The sequence below is a fragment of the Haliotis cracherodii genome, unplaced genomic scaffold (genome assembly GCF_022045235.1).
Source record: "Haliotis cracherodii isolate W230 unplaced genomic scaffold, xgHalCrac1.p SCAF_11, whole genome shotgun sequence".
NCBI classification, from domain to species: Eukaryota; Metazoa; Mollusca; class Gastropoda; order Lepetellida; family Haliotidae; genus Haliotis; species Haliotis cracherodii.
Window position 1 is genome coordinate 17,617,387 of NW_027266266.1, and position 16,560 is coordinate 17,633,946.

The 16,560-nt window shown below is 40.1% G+C and overlaps 1 protein-coding gene across 1 annotated transcript in view; it reads left to right on the forward strand.

The window, feature by feature from the left end:
- LOC139456275 (dynein axonemal heavy chain 10-like) overlaps window positions 1-16,560 on the forward strand; it is a 99,866-nt gene that overhangs the window by 21,042 nt on the left and 62,264 nt on the right. The window contains exons 15-24 of the mRNA XM_071237899.1: window positions 311-499; window positions 2,586-2,746; window positions 3,992-4,223; window positions 4,672-4,926; window positions 11,002-11,160; window positions 12,510-12,626; window positions 12,764-12,866; window positions 14,017-14,195; window positions 15,064-15,275; window positions 16,248-16,404. Coding sequence (XP_071094000.1) covers window positions 311-499; window positions 2,586-2,746; window positions 3,992-4,223; window positions 4,672-4,926; window positions 11,002-11,160; window positions 12,510-12,626; window positions 12,764-12,866; window positions 14,017-14,195; window positions 15,064-15,275; window positions 16,248-16,404 — 1,764 coding nt within the window. The remainder of the gene's footprint in view (window positions 1-310; window positions 500-2,585; window positions 2,747-3,991; window positions 4,224-4,671; window positions 4,927-11,001; window positions 11,161-12,509; window positions 12,627-12,763; window positions 12,867-14,016; window positions 14,196-15,063; window positions 15,276-16,247; window positions 16,405-16,560) is intronic.

Below are 16,560 nucleotides of genomic sequence, written 5' to 3' on the forward strand. Positions count from 1 at the left end.
GATGCTGTACCCCCTTGAAGATCTGGGTTAGAATTTGTCTTCAGCAGCCCATGCTTATTGTAAGAGGTGAAAAACAGGATCAGCTGATCAGATGCACTGACTTGGTTGATGCATGTCATCATATCCTAATTGCATAGATCGTTGCTCATGATGTCAGTCACAGGATTTGTTTGGTCGAGACTCGATTATTTACAAACCGCCGACATAAGGCTGGAATAGTACTGAGTGTTACTTCAAACCAAAACAACTGATGCATTTACACAACCTCTATCCCATAGATATTAACTGTGACATTAATTTTTTCAAACAGGAGTTCTTTGAACATATTGAGCGTGAGCGAGGGAAGGACTTTGAGATTCTGGCCAGGAAATATCGTGCAATAGGTCCTCTGCTGACTAAGATGGAAGGACTGGTTGTCCACACTAACACTGGACGCTCCCCCAAACTTACTCAGTATTACTCCTACTGGGAGAAAAAGGTGTATGAAGCTCTCACAAAGGTAGGAATGTGCTTCATTGGATTGATTTGTGTGTGAAAATTAGCATCAAGTGATTGTTTAGAGTTACTACTGTAAGGCCCTGGGGAGCCGTGTTTGGATTATTTACAAGTTAGGCTCCCCTGGACACGCCAGAAACCTATGATTGTCGGTTCGAATCCCGGTTCGCCCCGATTATGTTTCTAGGTTTGTCAGCACCATACCCTTGCTCGTGGGTTTCACCGAAGTGGTAAATGTCTGAGACCTGCATCACTTTGGGCTTTCCTCCCACATTAAGCTGACACGCCGTGATATAACTGGAATAATGTTAAAAGCGGCGTTAAACCCAACTCACTCACTCACTACAAGTTAGGCCAGAGCAGACGCATGTTAATATTAAGTATCTGCGACCCCCAAACAAGATCGCCAGCTTAAATTACACCTTGAACACACAAATATATAAACAACAAAGATTTAATAACTTTACAAGATTTTAATAGATCTATCACTTATAAACTTTTTGACTAAACTATTGTAGCGATTATTATTACGATTACTTCTAATTTACATTTAATATTTACCCAAACTTGATGGAAGTTGAAATCTGTGACCCCCACCTCAAGTAAAACAAAAACATGGATACCCCCAACTTGCGATGACATCATCATCAATTATCAATCGCACTATTTGGTGCTATGTCTAAAAATAGATAACCCCCATTGTATCACTACCATAGGTACAAGACACAGTTACTCTGGGTTCCCTCGGCAACCATTGTTAACCATGTTAACCACCAAGTTAACTGATGTAGTCATGGTTGGCTGTTTTTTTTCGACAAATTTTATTAGCCATTGATAAACAAATTGATAGTTTTGAATCCTCTTCCTTAACTTATTGGAAAGGAGACTTCAGTATTATCAAATTAAAATCTCCTTTCCTTCCTTATTTGGGGGGCACGAGTGGCCTATTCGTCTAAGACGCCACGATTTGCTATGAAGAGTTGTGTCCCTTTGGCACGCCAGAAACCTATGATTGTGGGTTCGAATCCCGGTTCGCCCCGATTATGTTTCTAGGTTTGTCAGCACCATACCCATGCTCATGGGTTTCACCAAAGTGGTAAACGTCTAAGACCTGCATCACTTGGGGCTTTCCTCCCACATGAAGCTGACGCGCCGCGATATAACTGGAATACTGTTAAAAGCGGGGTTAAACCGAACTCACTCACTCACTGACTCCAACTGGTAATTAACGGGTCTGTTCACAGGTAACTCGTTCCATATTAAGTATGTGGTGGACTTTGACCCCCAACTGGCGGAGATTGTGGCGGAGACACGCTACATGGAGCAGCTGGGGTTCCCGGTAAACGCCTGAGACCCGCATCACTTGGGGCTTTCCTCTGACATTAAGCTGTCACACTGCGATGTAACTGGAATACTGTTAAAAGCGGCATTAAACCCAACTCACTTACTCACTCACACATTCCTTATTTCTAACACCTCATGGATTCCCTGTTCAAATAGCTTTGCAGTCATCTTCCCAAGGCAAGAGAGTTAACTGACTACAAAAGTCCAGTTTCCACCCTTGCCGAACTAGGCAGGTATTATGGCTGGACTAATGAGTCTATGCATCGTCCAATCAAAATTGCGCACCGAAATCGAAATCCGGTTCGTAAACTATCATGCAGATTTTGGTCGATTGCAGGATTTGCAAAGCATGTGCATTGCAAACTCTTTGTCAACAGATATTTTCCAAATCTTTTCATGATTTTAATCAAGGTGCTCACGTGATTTGATGTACTTCACAAAGCAAGAACCGTTTAATCACAAAATAGATCTTGATGGTCGATCAGATCGTCTTGACTGGGCGCCACTATTTTGTTTGAAGCAAATGCATGTATACGAGAGGTGGAATCTGATTGGTCCATATGGGAGAGGCATAGAATGGACATAACTTGTAATAGCCACTGGTGGCGCTACGATCGAGCCCAGGAACTCCAGCCTAGTTCGGCAAGGGTGGAAACTGGACTTTTAAAGTCAGTTAACTCTCTTGCCTCGGGAAGATGAGTGTGTTGCTAATTCTACATCCAGAGTTATGTTATGTTATTTTCTAGCTTATCAACAACAACCTGCGTCGGTTCAACTCAGCGCTAACAGGAGAGAAGGCATTATTCCAAGTTGACACACTACTCGCAGCCCCCGATGTCATTCTTCACCCTCAGACCAACGAAGTCTACAAGCTAACACTACAGTGTGTTCGCGACTGTGTTGAGGGGTGAGTCATGCAATAATTTAACACAATTCATTTCTTTTTAAAAGACCTGGCATTTATCATAGGGAGGAAAATGGATGGTGATGTTTGGGTGGTGTTGATGTTTGTTTAAAAGTTGTTTTTTATGGTGTTCGTGTGGTGTTCGTGTTGGTGTTTGGGTGATGTTGGTGTTTGGGTGTTGGTGTTTAGATGATGCTTTTTGGGTGTTATTTTTTTGTGTTTAGGTGGGGGTGGTGTTTGGGTATTTGTGTTTTTTAGATAGGTCAGTGTTTTGGTATTTGTGTTTAGATGGGGCAGTGTTTTGGTATTTGTGTTTAGGTGGGGCAGTGTTTTGGTATTTGTTTTTAGGTGGGGCGGTGTTTAAGTATTTGTGTTTAGGTGAGGGTGGTGTTTGAGTATTTGTGTTTAGGTGGGGGCGGTGTTTGAGTATTTGTGTTTAGGTGGGGGCGGTGTTTGAGTATTTGTGTTTAGGTGAGGGTGGTGTTTGAGTATTTGTGTTTAGGTGGGGGCGGTGTTTGAGTATTTGTGTTTAGGTAGGGGCGGTGTTTGAGTATTTTTGTCTAGGTGGGGGGTGGTGTTTGGGTATTTGTGTTTAGGTGGCGGTGGTGTTTGGGTATTTGTGTTTAGGTGGGGCAGTGTTTGAGTATTTGTGTTTAGGTGGGGGTGGTGTTTGGGTATTTGTGTTTAGGTGGGGGCAGTGTTTGAGTATTTGTGTTTAGGTGGGGCAGTGTTTGAGTATTTGTGTTTAGGTGGGGGCGGTGTTTGGGTGTTGGTGTTTGGATGTTGGTGTTTAGTTGATGTTGGTGTTGGTGTTGAGTTGTTGTGGTTGTGTTGGTGGTAGTGTTTAGATGTTGGTGGTGGTGTTTGTTGAGGTGTTGGTGGTGTTTAGGTGTTGGTGGTCTTGGTGGTGTTAAGGTGTTGTAAAGGTTTTGTGTTTGTTGAGGTGGTGGTTGTTTAGGTGATGGTGGTATTTGGGTGGTGTTTGTGTTGATCAATACGATTAAGCTGAAATATGTAGTTAAATAAGAATCTAGAAAAAGAAACATCACCACTAAAAAAGACTAATCATTGACCTTGATCCAGGTACTGTCACAACCAATTAATAATCATTTGTCGGGAGAACAGAGTTTAGGTATGGGCATAGATGATCTATTTTTCATCAAAATCCACAGTCATTTTAAATTAACAAATTTAACTGCCCCAATTTGAGGTTAGTATCTCACATGCTGTTTTGTTTATGGATTTCAGTACAAGGAGTTTTGTGCGGTGGATGAACGGCACCTGTATCGAGACGTCACCACAGAAAGTTGATGGGGAGGATGAGCTGTTTGTGTTCAGCTTCTTTCAGGACATCTCCCAGAACCCGGAGATCATCGAGCTGGTTCAGATACTGGCACAGAACATCAAGAACACGCTGACCACTCTCCAGCGCTACCTCAACAGATGGAAGAAGTACCGGAACATATGGAAACCAGAGAAGGTAACCTTGGTTTTGGGACCTGCTTCAAATGTCCAGATGATTGTTGGTAGTTTGAAACCTGCAGTCAATGATCTATTGAGCATTTAGACATTAGAGTTGAAAAATGGTAAATCTAAAGCGTTCTCTTTCAGTGTTACATATAAATAATAATCATCTTTGCTTTTGATTTTTTTCAAAAAGATGTTTCATTTTACTTTGCATTGCAAACTTGTAACCTGCCAAATTTACTTTTTGCATTAAACTTATCACAAAATTTTAAGGTTGTAGCTAATATTTTGAGAGCAGTCCTTTTCTTACTGAAGAGTTAATGAATTTCAGCAGTGGGGAAATTGGGTCAAAAAGGGAGGTATATCGATATATTGTTACAATCCTAGGCTCAAGTGAAAAAAGTGTTGAAAGTAGCTTTAAACCCAACTCAGCCATTAACATCACCTATTTCTATCAACAGATGCAGATAGCAGAAAAGTGGTTTCAGAAGGGCCCCACAGTAGTAGCCTTTGATGAGAAGCTCCAACACTACTTCAAGACAATCGACGAGGTGGCGGCACTGCCTGTCATCAAAGATCAGGAGTGTATACGGCTCCACATGGAGCCACTGTGTCGTGCTGTCAAAGAAAACGCAACTCAGTGGATTGACTGTCTGGGCAAACTGTTACGAGATTCGGCTAAAGAAAGTCTGTATGAACTGCAAGATTCTTTAGAGGTGAGAGATCTGCTATTATCTTTTGAGACAATGTCAACTAGTCTCATGTGCATTTTTTCTTATCAATAATCATGATAATATGATTTGCATATTGTTTACAATAATGACAGTTTGTGTACTAAGTCTGTTCAAGAGGCTTCATCAATTGAAAACCTTTTTTTGAAAGAAATACTTATATTTTATCTTATCCTGACTCATACATATGAGTAATAAGTATGAGTCAGGATAAGTATAAATGATATTTCTACTCTAAAAAATATGTTATTCTCAGGCTGCAGTGTATAGCTGTAAGATTGCTGACTGTGTCCTAGAACAATATTCACTCACTCTTGGACAAAAGGAAGAACAGTCTGTGGCAAGTGACAAGACATGCCTTCGTTAACAGTTGTCATCTCATCAAACTAGTCAGGGTTAATGTTCAGGATGTCAAAATCGTCACCAGAAAGTCAAGTCATGTTCTGATATCAATGATGCCTCCGTGGTCTAGTGGTAGAGCATCTGCCCAGAGAGCGGAAGGCCCGGGGCTCGATCCCCGGCCGCGTCATACCAAAAGATATTAAAAAATGGTACTTGTTGTTACCCTGCCTGGCGCTCAGCATTAAGGGGTGAAACAAGGACTGGTCAGCTCAGAGTCAGTATACTGTGCCTGAGTGGGGTATTCATGTTAAATTGTGGCATGGTATCTCAGTGAGCTAGCACTAGAAATCGGCATCAGTCCAGACTAGTACAAGAAGCCACACCCACACATGCATGCACGTCACTATATAAGTGCAATAATCTTGGACGCGACGTTAAACCCAATTTCACCTCACCTCTGATATCAGCAGTATTTATACAGTCCTGAATAATTATGCTCAGTCATTGCTTTATGCATTGATGTGTAGGGGCGGTCGGGTAGCCTAGTGGTTAAAGCGTTCGCTCGTCACGGCGAAGACCCGGGTTCAATTCCCAACATGGGTACAATGTGTGGAGCCCATTTCTGGTGTCCCCCGCCGTGATATTGCTGGAATATTGCTAAAAGCGGCGTAAAACCAAACCCACTTACTTATTGATGTGTAAGCTATCGATAGATCGATGTATTTTATGTGTATTTCATTGTGTTTTATGAATGTTTTATTCAGAGGTATTCCGTTTAAACCAGTTTTGACTAATCAGAAACAAGCATTCTTCAATCAAGAATGTCTGTTGTAGGATGTCCCTGTAATATAATCAGGTAGTCATAATAGTTGCTGGGTATAATACTTGATGTAATACTTGAATGATACTATGAAGGTAAATGTCTTCATACCACTGCAATTGTTGCTCATTCTGTTGACCACTGGTTTCTCTGGTCCAGGTTTTATCATGTTCAGAATATTATTGCATAGCTGTAACAGCTAACTGCAGAATGAAGTCTCATGTACTCAAAAATTTAATTTCCAAAATACCCTGTGATTGCGGAAAGATTGCTGAAGTTTGCTCACTGTCGCAATAATTCTTTCACTCTCTAGGGCATTCGGGTAGCCTAGTGGTTAAAGCATTCGCTTGTCACGCCAAAGACCCGGGTTCGATGTACATTGTGTGAAGCCCATTTCTGATGTCTCCGTCGTGATATTGCTGGAATATTGCTAAAAGCGGTGTAAAACCATACTCACTCATTCACTCACTCACTCACTTTCACTCTCTCATATATTGGTCATGCCCATGAAGATCTGGGTCAGAATTGGTCTTCAGCAACTGATGCTTGTTGTAAAAGGTGACTAACAGGATTGGTTGGTCGACTTGCTGACTTGTTCGATGCATGTTATCATATCTCAATTGCGTGGATCTATCCTCATAATGTCAATCACTAGATTGTCTGGCCCAGACTCAATTATTTACAGACTGCCATCATATAGCTGGAATATAGCTGAGTGGGACGTTAAATAACAAACAAACAAACAAACAAACAAACAAACAAACATGATCATGATGATGGATGCCTTGATTGACAGAATATTGTCCTTTTATAGTTTTCAGCCTGGATTGATGTTATCGTAAATATGATGACGATGAATAGTGTAGAATGTTATACATGTAATAGATTACAGTGGCAGGTGATATATCCGTTTCACAGAGCATGTCGACTGATAGCAGAAGTTGGCGCTGAGCGATTAAAGATCATTATTCCATGTTTTGTTGCTGTATGCCATGCCATGAACTAATAGTTTAAGTTACCGAATGTTAGAATCATTTGTTTGCGAGAGTGCATGCTATGTGGCTGCTTGCTGAATGACGTTAAGAGGAATATAACAAAGATTGTTTAGTTGAACCTCATGCGTAGATATCATATATTATGGGGTATTATCGAGTGGTCACATTAGCTTACATCTTAATTTCCTTTGAAGTATGCCCTAAAGTTAAATTTATTATATCGAGACTAGGGCTGGGACAGATAACTCGGGTACCCGGGTCGGGTGAGTTATGAGTAGGACCCGGGTACCCACAAGACTACCCGGACCTGTGGTTAGTCACGTGATATATTGTCTAATGACTAAAATTATCTGGAACTCTATGGTTACGCTACAAGTAATTAATGTTCGCTTTTGTTTCTGACTATGCACCCATTCCTTATGACTTTTCATATGGTTGAATAAACATATAACTTAAGTCAACTTCAGTGTATGCATGACCAGATTGATACAGGTATCTAAATACGTTTTGCCAGGGCTATGCTAAAAACGTTACCATTCGGACATTTTGAGACATCTCCTAAGACCTAGAGTGGGTACCCGGGTAGGGTAGGGTAATAGGGGGGCGGATACCCGGGTAGTAAATTTGGACTCGTCCCAGCCCTAATCAAGACAAAGATCATTAAAATACAATGAAGTATATGCTGCACAAGCTGTGGAGTTACGTTCATCTTTAATCACCTTCTGTTCAATATGTCCACTACTATGGGGTCCATGGATCGACTTGTCAGAAAAATGTGCTAAAGTCTTACCACACACTACTACATCTTCGGTTCGCACAAATCATAAATTATAAAAATCTACATACCAATCTCAAATTTGTTATGAATGAGGATTTCAATAATGTTTATATTTTAAGCCTTCAAAACTTATATGGAATTACTATTTTTCACACAAAAAACCCAAATGATGAATTATCGATTATGAAGCTGATAAAGTGACTTCTTGCAATTTCTATGTGTAAACATTGTATATCATAGAGACATTGGCCATGTGGCATCTGTGCCAGAATGTTTTGAATGATCTAGCCAGAACGTGGCTCGATGCATAATTTTAAATGAACTATCAATGAACTATTATTAGGTGAACATGCAAGACTGAACTTAACTAGACTCAGGCTTGGACTAGTGGCTAACATCGCAGCCTGACATAATGTACGATTCGGTGGAAGATGTCTCTCAATTTTACAAAGGATAATATGTTCAAAGTGAGGAAGTCTACTATAAAGGAGTATCCCCTTGACCCTTCATGCTCAAATGTGACTCAGGTAAAACCCCATAATATATGGTAAGTGATTGCTACTAAAATTGGACCTGTCTAAGCAATAGCTGCTGAGTGTTAGATGTTGATTAAGTGCAGACATTTCTGTAAACGATGCAACACAGACGTATACCACATAGAACTGCATTGGGCATGTGTCGAATGACGATCAGGATCAGAATTGAGTGAATAGGCTGAAAAATTAACATGATTGTTTCTCAGGCAGTGTGTGCCAAAATTATTTGTATTTTCTTTTCTTAAATTTGGTATCTGAGTGTAAACTAGGGGTGAAATGATACAACAAGATCACGATACGATATGTATCGGGATACATAGGTCACGATACGATACGCATGTCGCGATACGCATGTTTACATCAAATTGCACGGAAACTTCTGGACAATAAATATTTCAGAGCAAGTTCAAAAGAAAAAGCTAGCTGTAGATACATGTTCGTAGTAGTGAACTTGAAACATCTTGTGACATCTGACTGACAAAAACATCAGGGATCGTTAAATGAGTTGTAATTATGTTATTTCCGCAAGTGTATCGTCTTGCATCGATACAGAAAAAGACGTATCATGTATCATATCGTGTATCATATCGTCACATGAAAACTCATGAAACTCATGTTCATACTTTGTCTTTAAATAGAAATAAAATGTCATGTTGCTCTTGACTGACACAACATTGCCAGAGAACCAAGAATTTTAGTTTTTCAGCCCTGGGTAGTATTTCAAAGAAGACGATTATAAGCATCTGTGTAATGAATGTGTCATCACTTGCATGTATCAATTAGGGCTGTAATGATCCACTTTGTCGCGATATGATCTGTATCAGGACATTGAGGTTGATATGCTACACAATACTGTATTGGATGTAATAAGCGCCCTGCTCTAATAAGCGCCAACAGGCGATATTTGCTGCTAAGTCTGCTATATTGGCAAGTGAACAATCCCAATCTGCACCTCTTCCTATGGATCAATGTACACTAGAGTTAAATTTTTTCGTGTATAATATGCACCTGTGTGTTATATGCATGGGCAATTAGATTCAGGAAAAAGATATGTCATATATAAACATTTCAGGCTGTCAGCATAAATCACGAAATAAGCAATCTTTCAACACTTTTTTTTTCACCAAAATAATATCCTAATAAGAGCCCCCTATTTCTAATTTTGAGAGCACCCTGGGCGCTTACTATGTAGAATATAGTATATGATCCTATGAACTCAAGACAAGCCATCTTGTATTTTAGCATGAAAGCAATGACTTGTGTCCAAAAATAATACTAAATAAACATGAGTCAAACTTACTATGACTTCAGTCTTGGCAAAATCAGAAAAATATATTTACAATTCCTTTTCCCACAAAATGTCATACTTCTTATATATATATATATTGTTTTGAATTGATACACAGCCTCAATGTCCGAAACACATATTGTGATTCACTGAATCTTTGGTGAATCCTTACAGCCCTTGTGTTAATACAGAAAGATGTGTTAGAAGTAAGTAAATCTATGTAAGCTTATGTAATACAAGGAGCAGTTCAAAAACTTGACGTTGGGTGAACATTGTGGTTCCATTAGTGTGGGCTGGGGAAGGTTAACAGATCTGTAAGTGCTCGATGATCTTAGCAACTTGTTTTAATAATTATTCAAGCCTGAACAGGCAAAGATAGCATCTGTAATCATCATATTTTTACTCTGAAAATAAACATCATCATTGTCAAGTATGATGGTGCCTGAATAAAATCTTCTTTGCACATGTTGGAAAGTGTGTAAATACTGGCCTACAAGTTCTTCATGCAAGGTACTGCAAGGGCGATCCAGCATTTTTAAAAGGGAGCGATTCTCTCTAAAAAAAGGGGTTGGGGTTCGCGGAGAGGATGGGGGTTGGGGGGTGGTTTGTGGTGGGGGGTGATTGTATCCTATTTCAAAGGGTGGGTAGGGGGAGTGGGACCCCCTTGACCCTTCTCGATCCGCCTATGTACAATGATTTGTGAGTTTCTTGTTTCTGAAAGTATGTTTTTCACCAAAATATTTTATGAGTTGTGTGGCATCATTCTCAAATTTTGAGGAATTATGGTTTTTATCCCGCATCAAACCTTTGAACTGCTCCTCAAATAAAGGAAATGTGTAGCTGTTGATGATAATGCAACATTTGGGGAAAGTGTAAATTGTCATATAACATACAATTAAATTTTGTTTGATGTAGGTTATATGCCTTGACGCATGCATTATATACTTTGTAAGGGTCAGCCTTTAAGGGATTAATTCAACATGTTATATGATAACTTGTTAATAAGTTATATCAAGAAAGCATTTATAGTTGGAGAACAAATTGACATCCCACATTTGTGGGTATAGTTTGCTGTCAACTTATTAATCTGTGTCATAACTAGCTGATATGTTTCTTAGACATTAATCATATCATCTTAAGATTTCATTCAGAGTTCCTTGTGTGTTGATATAAGGATTGTAAAATGCATATGACATTGATTCATGACTACATGCTTTGGTTCAAATATTGTATAATATGTATGCTCTGTATGATCTGTATGTTTTGTGCTGTGTGTCACGTTGATCTGTACGTGTTTTCAGACCAAGTCTGATGATCTAGAACAGACCCCAACAACTCTGGAAGATCTCAAGTTTGTGCTGTCCACCATTAATGACATCCGGACCATGTCGCTTGACGTCGAGACCAAGATCCGAGACATCCAGGAGAGATACCGGACGCTCAGTATTTATGACATACAGGTAGGACTAGGTGGAGTTGAACAGATCTCAAAGTCATAGTCTCTCCTTACCTCTTGATGGGACCCGGATTAGAATAGATCCTCAGCACTCTGAAGTAAGCACAGTAATTTGGTTGATTGTGTGTCATCATACCCCGTTGATGTGGGACATTGCTCATAATGTCAGCCACCAAGCATCTTCCCGAAGCAAGAGAGTTAACTGACTATAAAAGTCCAGTTTCCACCCTTGCCGAACTAGGCTGGTATTATGGAGTTATATTGTGGCTGGACTAACGAGTCTATGCATAGTCCAATAAACAATCTCGCAACGAAATTGAAATCCGGTTCGTAAACTGTCATGCAGATTTCGGTTGATTGCAGGATTTGCAAAGTATGTGCACCGCCAACTCGTTGTCATCAGATATTTTCTAAATCTTTTCATGTTTTTAATCAAGGTGCTCACATGATTTGATGCACTTTGCGATGTAAGACTCATTTTATCACAATATAGATCTTCATTATCGTGCCGATCGTCTTGACTGGGCACCGCCCAAGTGATGCAAGAATTGGAATCTCATTGGTCCATAGCAGCGGCATAGAAGGGACATAACTCTTAATAGCCACAGGTAGCGCAATGATTGAGGACAGGAATTCCAGCCTAGTTCGGCAAGGGTGGAAACTGGATTTTTAAAGTCAGTTAACTCCCTTGCCTTAGGAAGATGGCCACCGGTTTGTCTGGCTTAGACTCAACGGTTTATAGGCTGCTGCGATATAGCTACAATATTGCAGACTGCAGTATAAATCAAACTGACATAGGTATCTAGTAGGTATCTGACAAACAATCATTCCATGTTAATTGTTCTGTAGGTAATAGATGAAGCATTATTCTGGGTAATTGTACTGAGGTAATGGAAGAAATATTTTGGGTAATTGTCCCAAAGGTGTCAGATGAAGCATTTAATATTCTGGGTAATTGTTCTATAGGTATTGGATGAAGCATTAGTCTGGGTAATTATTCTATAGGTATCGGATTATGCATTATTCTTAGTAATTGTTCTATAGGTATCATATGAAGCATTATTCTGAGTAATTGTTCTATAGGTATTGGGTGAAGCATTATTTTGAGAAAATGTTCAATATGTATTGGATGAAGCATTATTTTGGGTAATTGTTCTATAGGTATCGAATGAAGCATTATTTTGAGAAAATGTTCAATATGTATTGGATGAAGCATTATTCTTGGTAATTGTTCTGTAGGTATCATATAAAGCATTATTCTGAGTAATTGTTCTATAGGTGTTAATAATGCATTATTCTGAGTAAAAAGTCAATGGGTATTGGATGAAGCATTATTCTGGGTAATTATTCTAGGTATCGGATGAGGAGAAGCAAGTCCAGCACAAGCTGCCGTACATCTGGGAGGAGCTCGTCCTCAAGTCAAAGAATGTGGACGCCAGCCTTGTGGTTGTCAAGAAGAAGTTTACAGAGGTGAGCAAACGCTAAATGACCAGTGACCAAGAGATTTAAATTCCCATTTTGATTCCTTAAATAAAGTAGATCCATAGAACCTTTGAAGGCCATCATTCAATTTTCTTCCTGTCATTAATGTTTTTCTTATCTGCCAGATCACACAAGAACATATCAAAGACTACCGCCAGGCTCTGGAGACATTTGCAGAAAGATTCCATGCTGAAGGCCCTGGCGCTGTGGCTTATGATCTTGATAAAGGTGAGCATGCTTATAACTGAATGGACCGGTCACCTGCAGTGTTGCACTAATGTTGAAGGATGTTTTTTTTCATTTGGACCAACCATTTGAAAGTCTTGGTTGGGCTGGGTGAGTGGGAGGGTGGTTTTACTGGGATTTTTGTTGAGATTGAATGTTCTTTCTGTCACTGCTTCAAAACTGATAATTTAGGGTAACACAACATGTGTTGTCCAAAAAACAATATATCTTATTTTATACATAAAACATGGGGCAAAGATATATTCTCCGACATTTTCTGGAAATCCCGGTTAGAATTTGTTTTCAGCAACCCATGTTTGTTGTCAGAGGCGACTGACGGGGTGGTCATGCTTGCTGACTTCATTGGTGCATGTCATCGTATGCCAATTGCGTGGATCAATTTTTATGATGTAATTCACTGGATTGTCTGGTCCAGACTCTATTATTTACAGACCACCGTCATATAGCTGGAATATTGTTGAGTGCAGCGTTAAACAACAAACAAACAAACTTACCGTATTCGACATAATAAGCGCCCAGGGCGCTCTCAAAGTTAGAAATAGGGGGCTCTTATTAGAATATTATTTTGGTGAAAAACAACAGAGTTGAAAGATTGTAAATTTCGTGGTTTATGCTAACAGCCTGAAATGTTTATGTAGGACAGATATATTTTTTCCAGAATTTAATTTCCCATAATTATGAATGCATATAAAATGGGTATTATACACGAATAAATAAGTCCTGTGTACATTGATCAATTGGAAGGGGTGCTAATTGGGATTGTACGCTAGCCAATATATTAGAAAATATCGCAGTGGGCGCTTATTAGAGCGGGGTGCTTATTACGTCAAATACGGTAATTCTGAACCAGGTCTCAATGCTTCGTCTTTGCCTTGTTCAAGTAGGACAAGCTACCGACTCTGAGGACCAGTGTAATTAGCTATAGGTCTTAAGGAAAGCGATTTCCTAATTCTCCTTCAGTGTGGAAGTGAAATGTTTAATGAGAATTGAACCTAAGAACCAAGAAGCTGAGACTTGATTCCTTGATAGTCCAGATGGGATCCTTCAGCATCCTAGCCACCATCCCCATCATCCCCATTTATCTTCATCCCATTGATCTTCATCCCATTGATCTGTATGTTGTGTGTTGTAGGTGTGGAGCTGATGAAGACACACAGGGAGGAAGTTGCTCAGTATGAGGCTCAGAGGCAGGAGTTGGCTAATGCTGAGAGGCTGTTCGACCTGCCCATAACCATGTACCCCGACCTGTTGCAGGTCCAGAAGGAGATGAAGGGCTTTGAGCAGATATATGCCCTGTATGAAGAGCAGAAGGTAGGCAGGATATGTTGCATTGAGGGCATCACTGGTGTACTAGACATACATTGTGAAGATTCAGGATAGAATAGGTCTCCAGCAACCTATGCTGGTTGTAAGAGGCGACCAAATGGATTGAGTGGTATTGCTCAGTGATTTACTTGATTATGTATCTTTGTGCCCTGATGGAGCGGAGCGTTGCTCATAATATTGATCACTGGATTTCTAATCCTGACTGAATTATTTGCAGGCCACTTTTATTTAGCTGGAATATTGCTGAGGGCAGCTTTAACAAAGAAACATGTAAACACAGGGTTAGAAATTAACACTAGGCCGCTAGCCCGAGGCAAGTAAAAATTCCTGTGGGCTAGTACATGTTTCTCACTTTCCCATTGTTGTAACACTACATTGGCATTTTATGCTTACTCGGACTAGTAAAGCTTTTGAGTTTAGATCTAACCCTGGTAAACAGTAGTAGTATGTTTTTATTCCCATTAGACAACTTCATGCCAGAAAGACCCATGAAGATCTGGGGTAGAATAGGCCTTCAGCAACCCATGCTTGCCGTAAAAGGCGACTATGCTTGTCGTAAGAGGCGACTAACGATCTCATTTGCGTGGATCAATGCATCGTGTCAATCACTGGATTGTCTGGTCCAGATTTAATTATTATTCAGACCGCCATCATATAGCTGGAATATTGCTGAGTGCGGAGTTAAACAACAAACAAACAAACAATCATGCCAAAAGTATGTGAGAAAATTAACCTATGCAAATTCATTTTTATATTCATTTTTTAAAATTTCAACTGACCAAAGCTATTTGGTTAACAAACCTATAAATCATGAAGTGATGAAAAGTGATGGTGATTTATTGTGTGTCCCTAGGCTGCACGTGAGCAGTGGGCTGAGACGCTGTGGGCCAACCTGAACGTTCAGCTGCTGCAGGAGGGTATCGAAGGCTTCCTCAAAAGTCTCCGCAAACTCCCCCGTGATGTCAAGTCCATGCAGGTGGCCAGAGTTCTGGAGGAGAAGATGAAGGAGTTCCGAGACTCCCTGCCACTGTTTGTGGATCTGAAACATGAGGCACTCCGAGAGAGGTGAGACGGAGGGAACTGTTCTAAGGCTTGACCTTTAAATGTCCTTGAGTCAGATTTGGATAAGAAGTCAATGACGTAATTCAAGGCAACTTTTAGTGAACAGAGCTGATGCAAGGTAATTAAAGGGAGAACAGGTTTCTGTCAAATTCTATCTATACTACTCAAAAGAGGTTAAGGACTACCCAATTCTTTTCATATTACTTTAGGGGGCAAGGGTGGCCCAGTCGTCTAAGGCGCTGCAATTGGCTGTGCAGAGTTGCGTCCCTTGGGCACGCCAGAAACCTATGATTGTGGGTTCGAATCCCGGTTCTCCTCGATTATGTTTCTAGGTTTTTCAGCACCATACCCATGCTTGTGGGTTTCACCAAAGTGGTAAACGTCTGAGACTTACATCACTTCAGGCTTTCCTCCCACATTAAAGTGACATGTAGTGATATAACTGGAATACTGTTAAAAGCGGCATTAAACACAGCTCATTCACTCATATTACTTTAGTTAGTCTGTCATTGCTGGACCAATTAAATATACCGTATTTGACGTAATAAGCGCCCAGGGTGCTCTCAAAATTAGAAATGGGGGCTCTTATTAAAAAAAATGGTGAAAAAAAACAGAGTTGAAAGATAAATTTCGTGGTTTATGCTGACAGCCTGAAATGTTTATGTACGGCAGATATATTTTAACAGAATTTAATTGCCCATAATTAATGGTGCATATAACACAGGAGTGCGTATTATACGCGAATGAATAAGTCTTGTTTACATTGATCAATCGGAAGGGGTGCTAATTGGGATTGTTCACTAGCCAATATATTAGCAAATATCGCCGTGGCCGCTTATTAGAGCGGGGCGCTTATTACGCCAAATACGGTAGTAATTTAAAAAGAATTGGGTGGTTCTTGACTTCTTTTGAGTGGTATGTATGGAATACCTATGGGATGTATGTAACATCAAATGTTACAAATTAATGTTTCAGACATTGGAAAGAACTGATGACAAAGACAGGTCAGAAGTTTGACATCAATCCCGAGACCTTCACCCTGGCTAATGTATTCTCTATGGAGCTCCATCGCTTCCAGGAAACAATCCAAGAGATTGTCACATGTGCCAGCAAGGAGATGGGCATCGAAAAGGTGAGCCTTAACATTTGAACTGAAGAGCAATCTCATTAAAATCAGATCTCAGTTCTCGCTACCGCTAAACAAAGATCTGAGAACATCCCATTATGGGTCACGTCAGACCGACCTTTCGCAAACTTTGACCGACCAATGGTAGGGTTAACAAGAAGT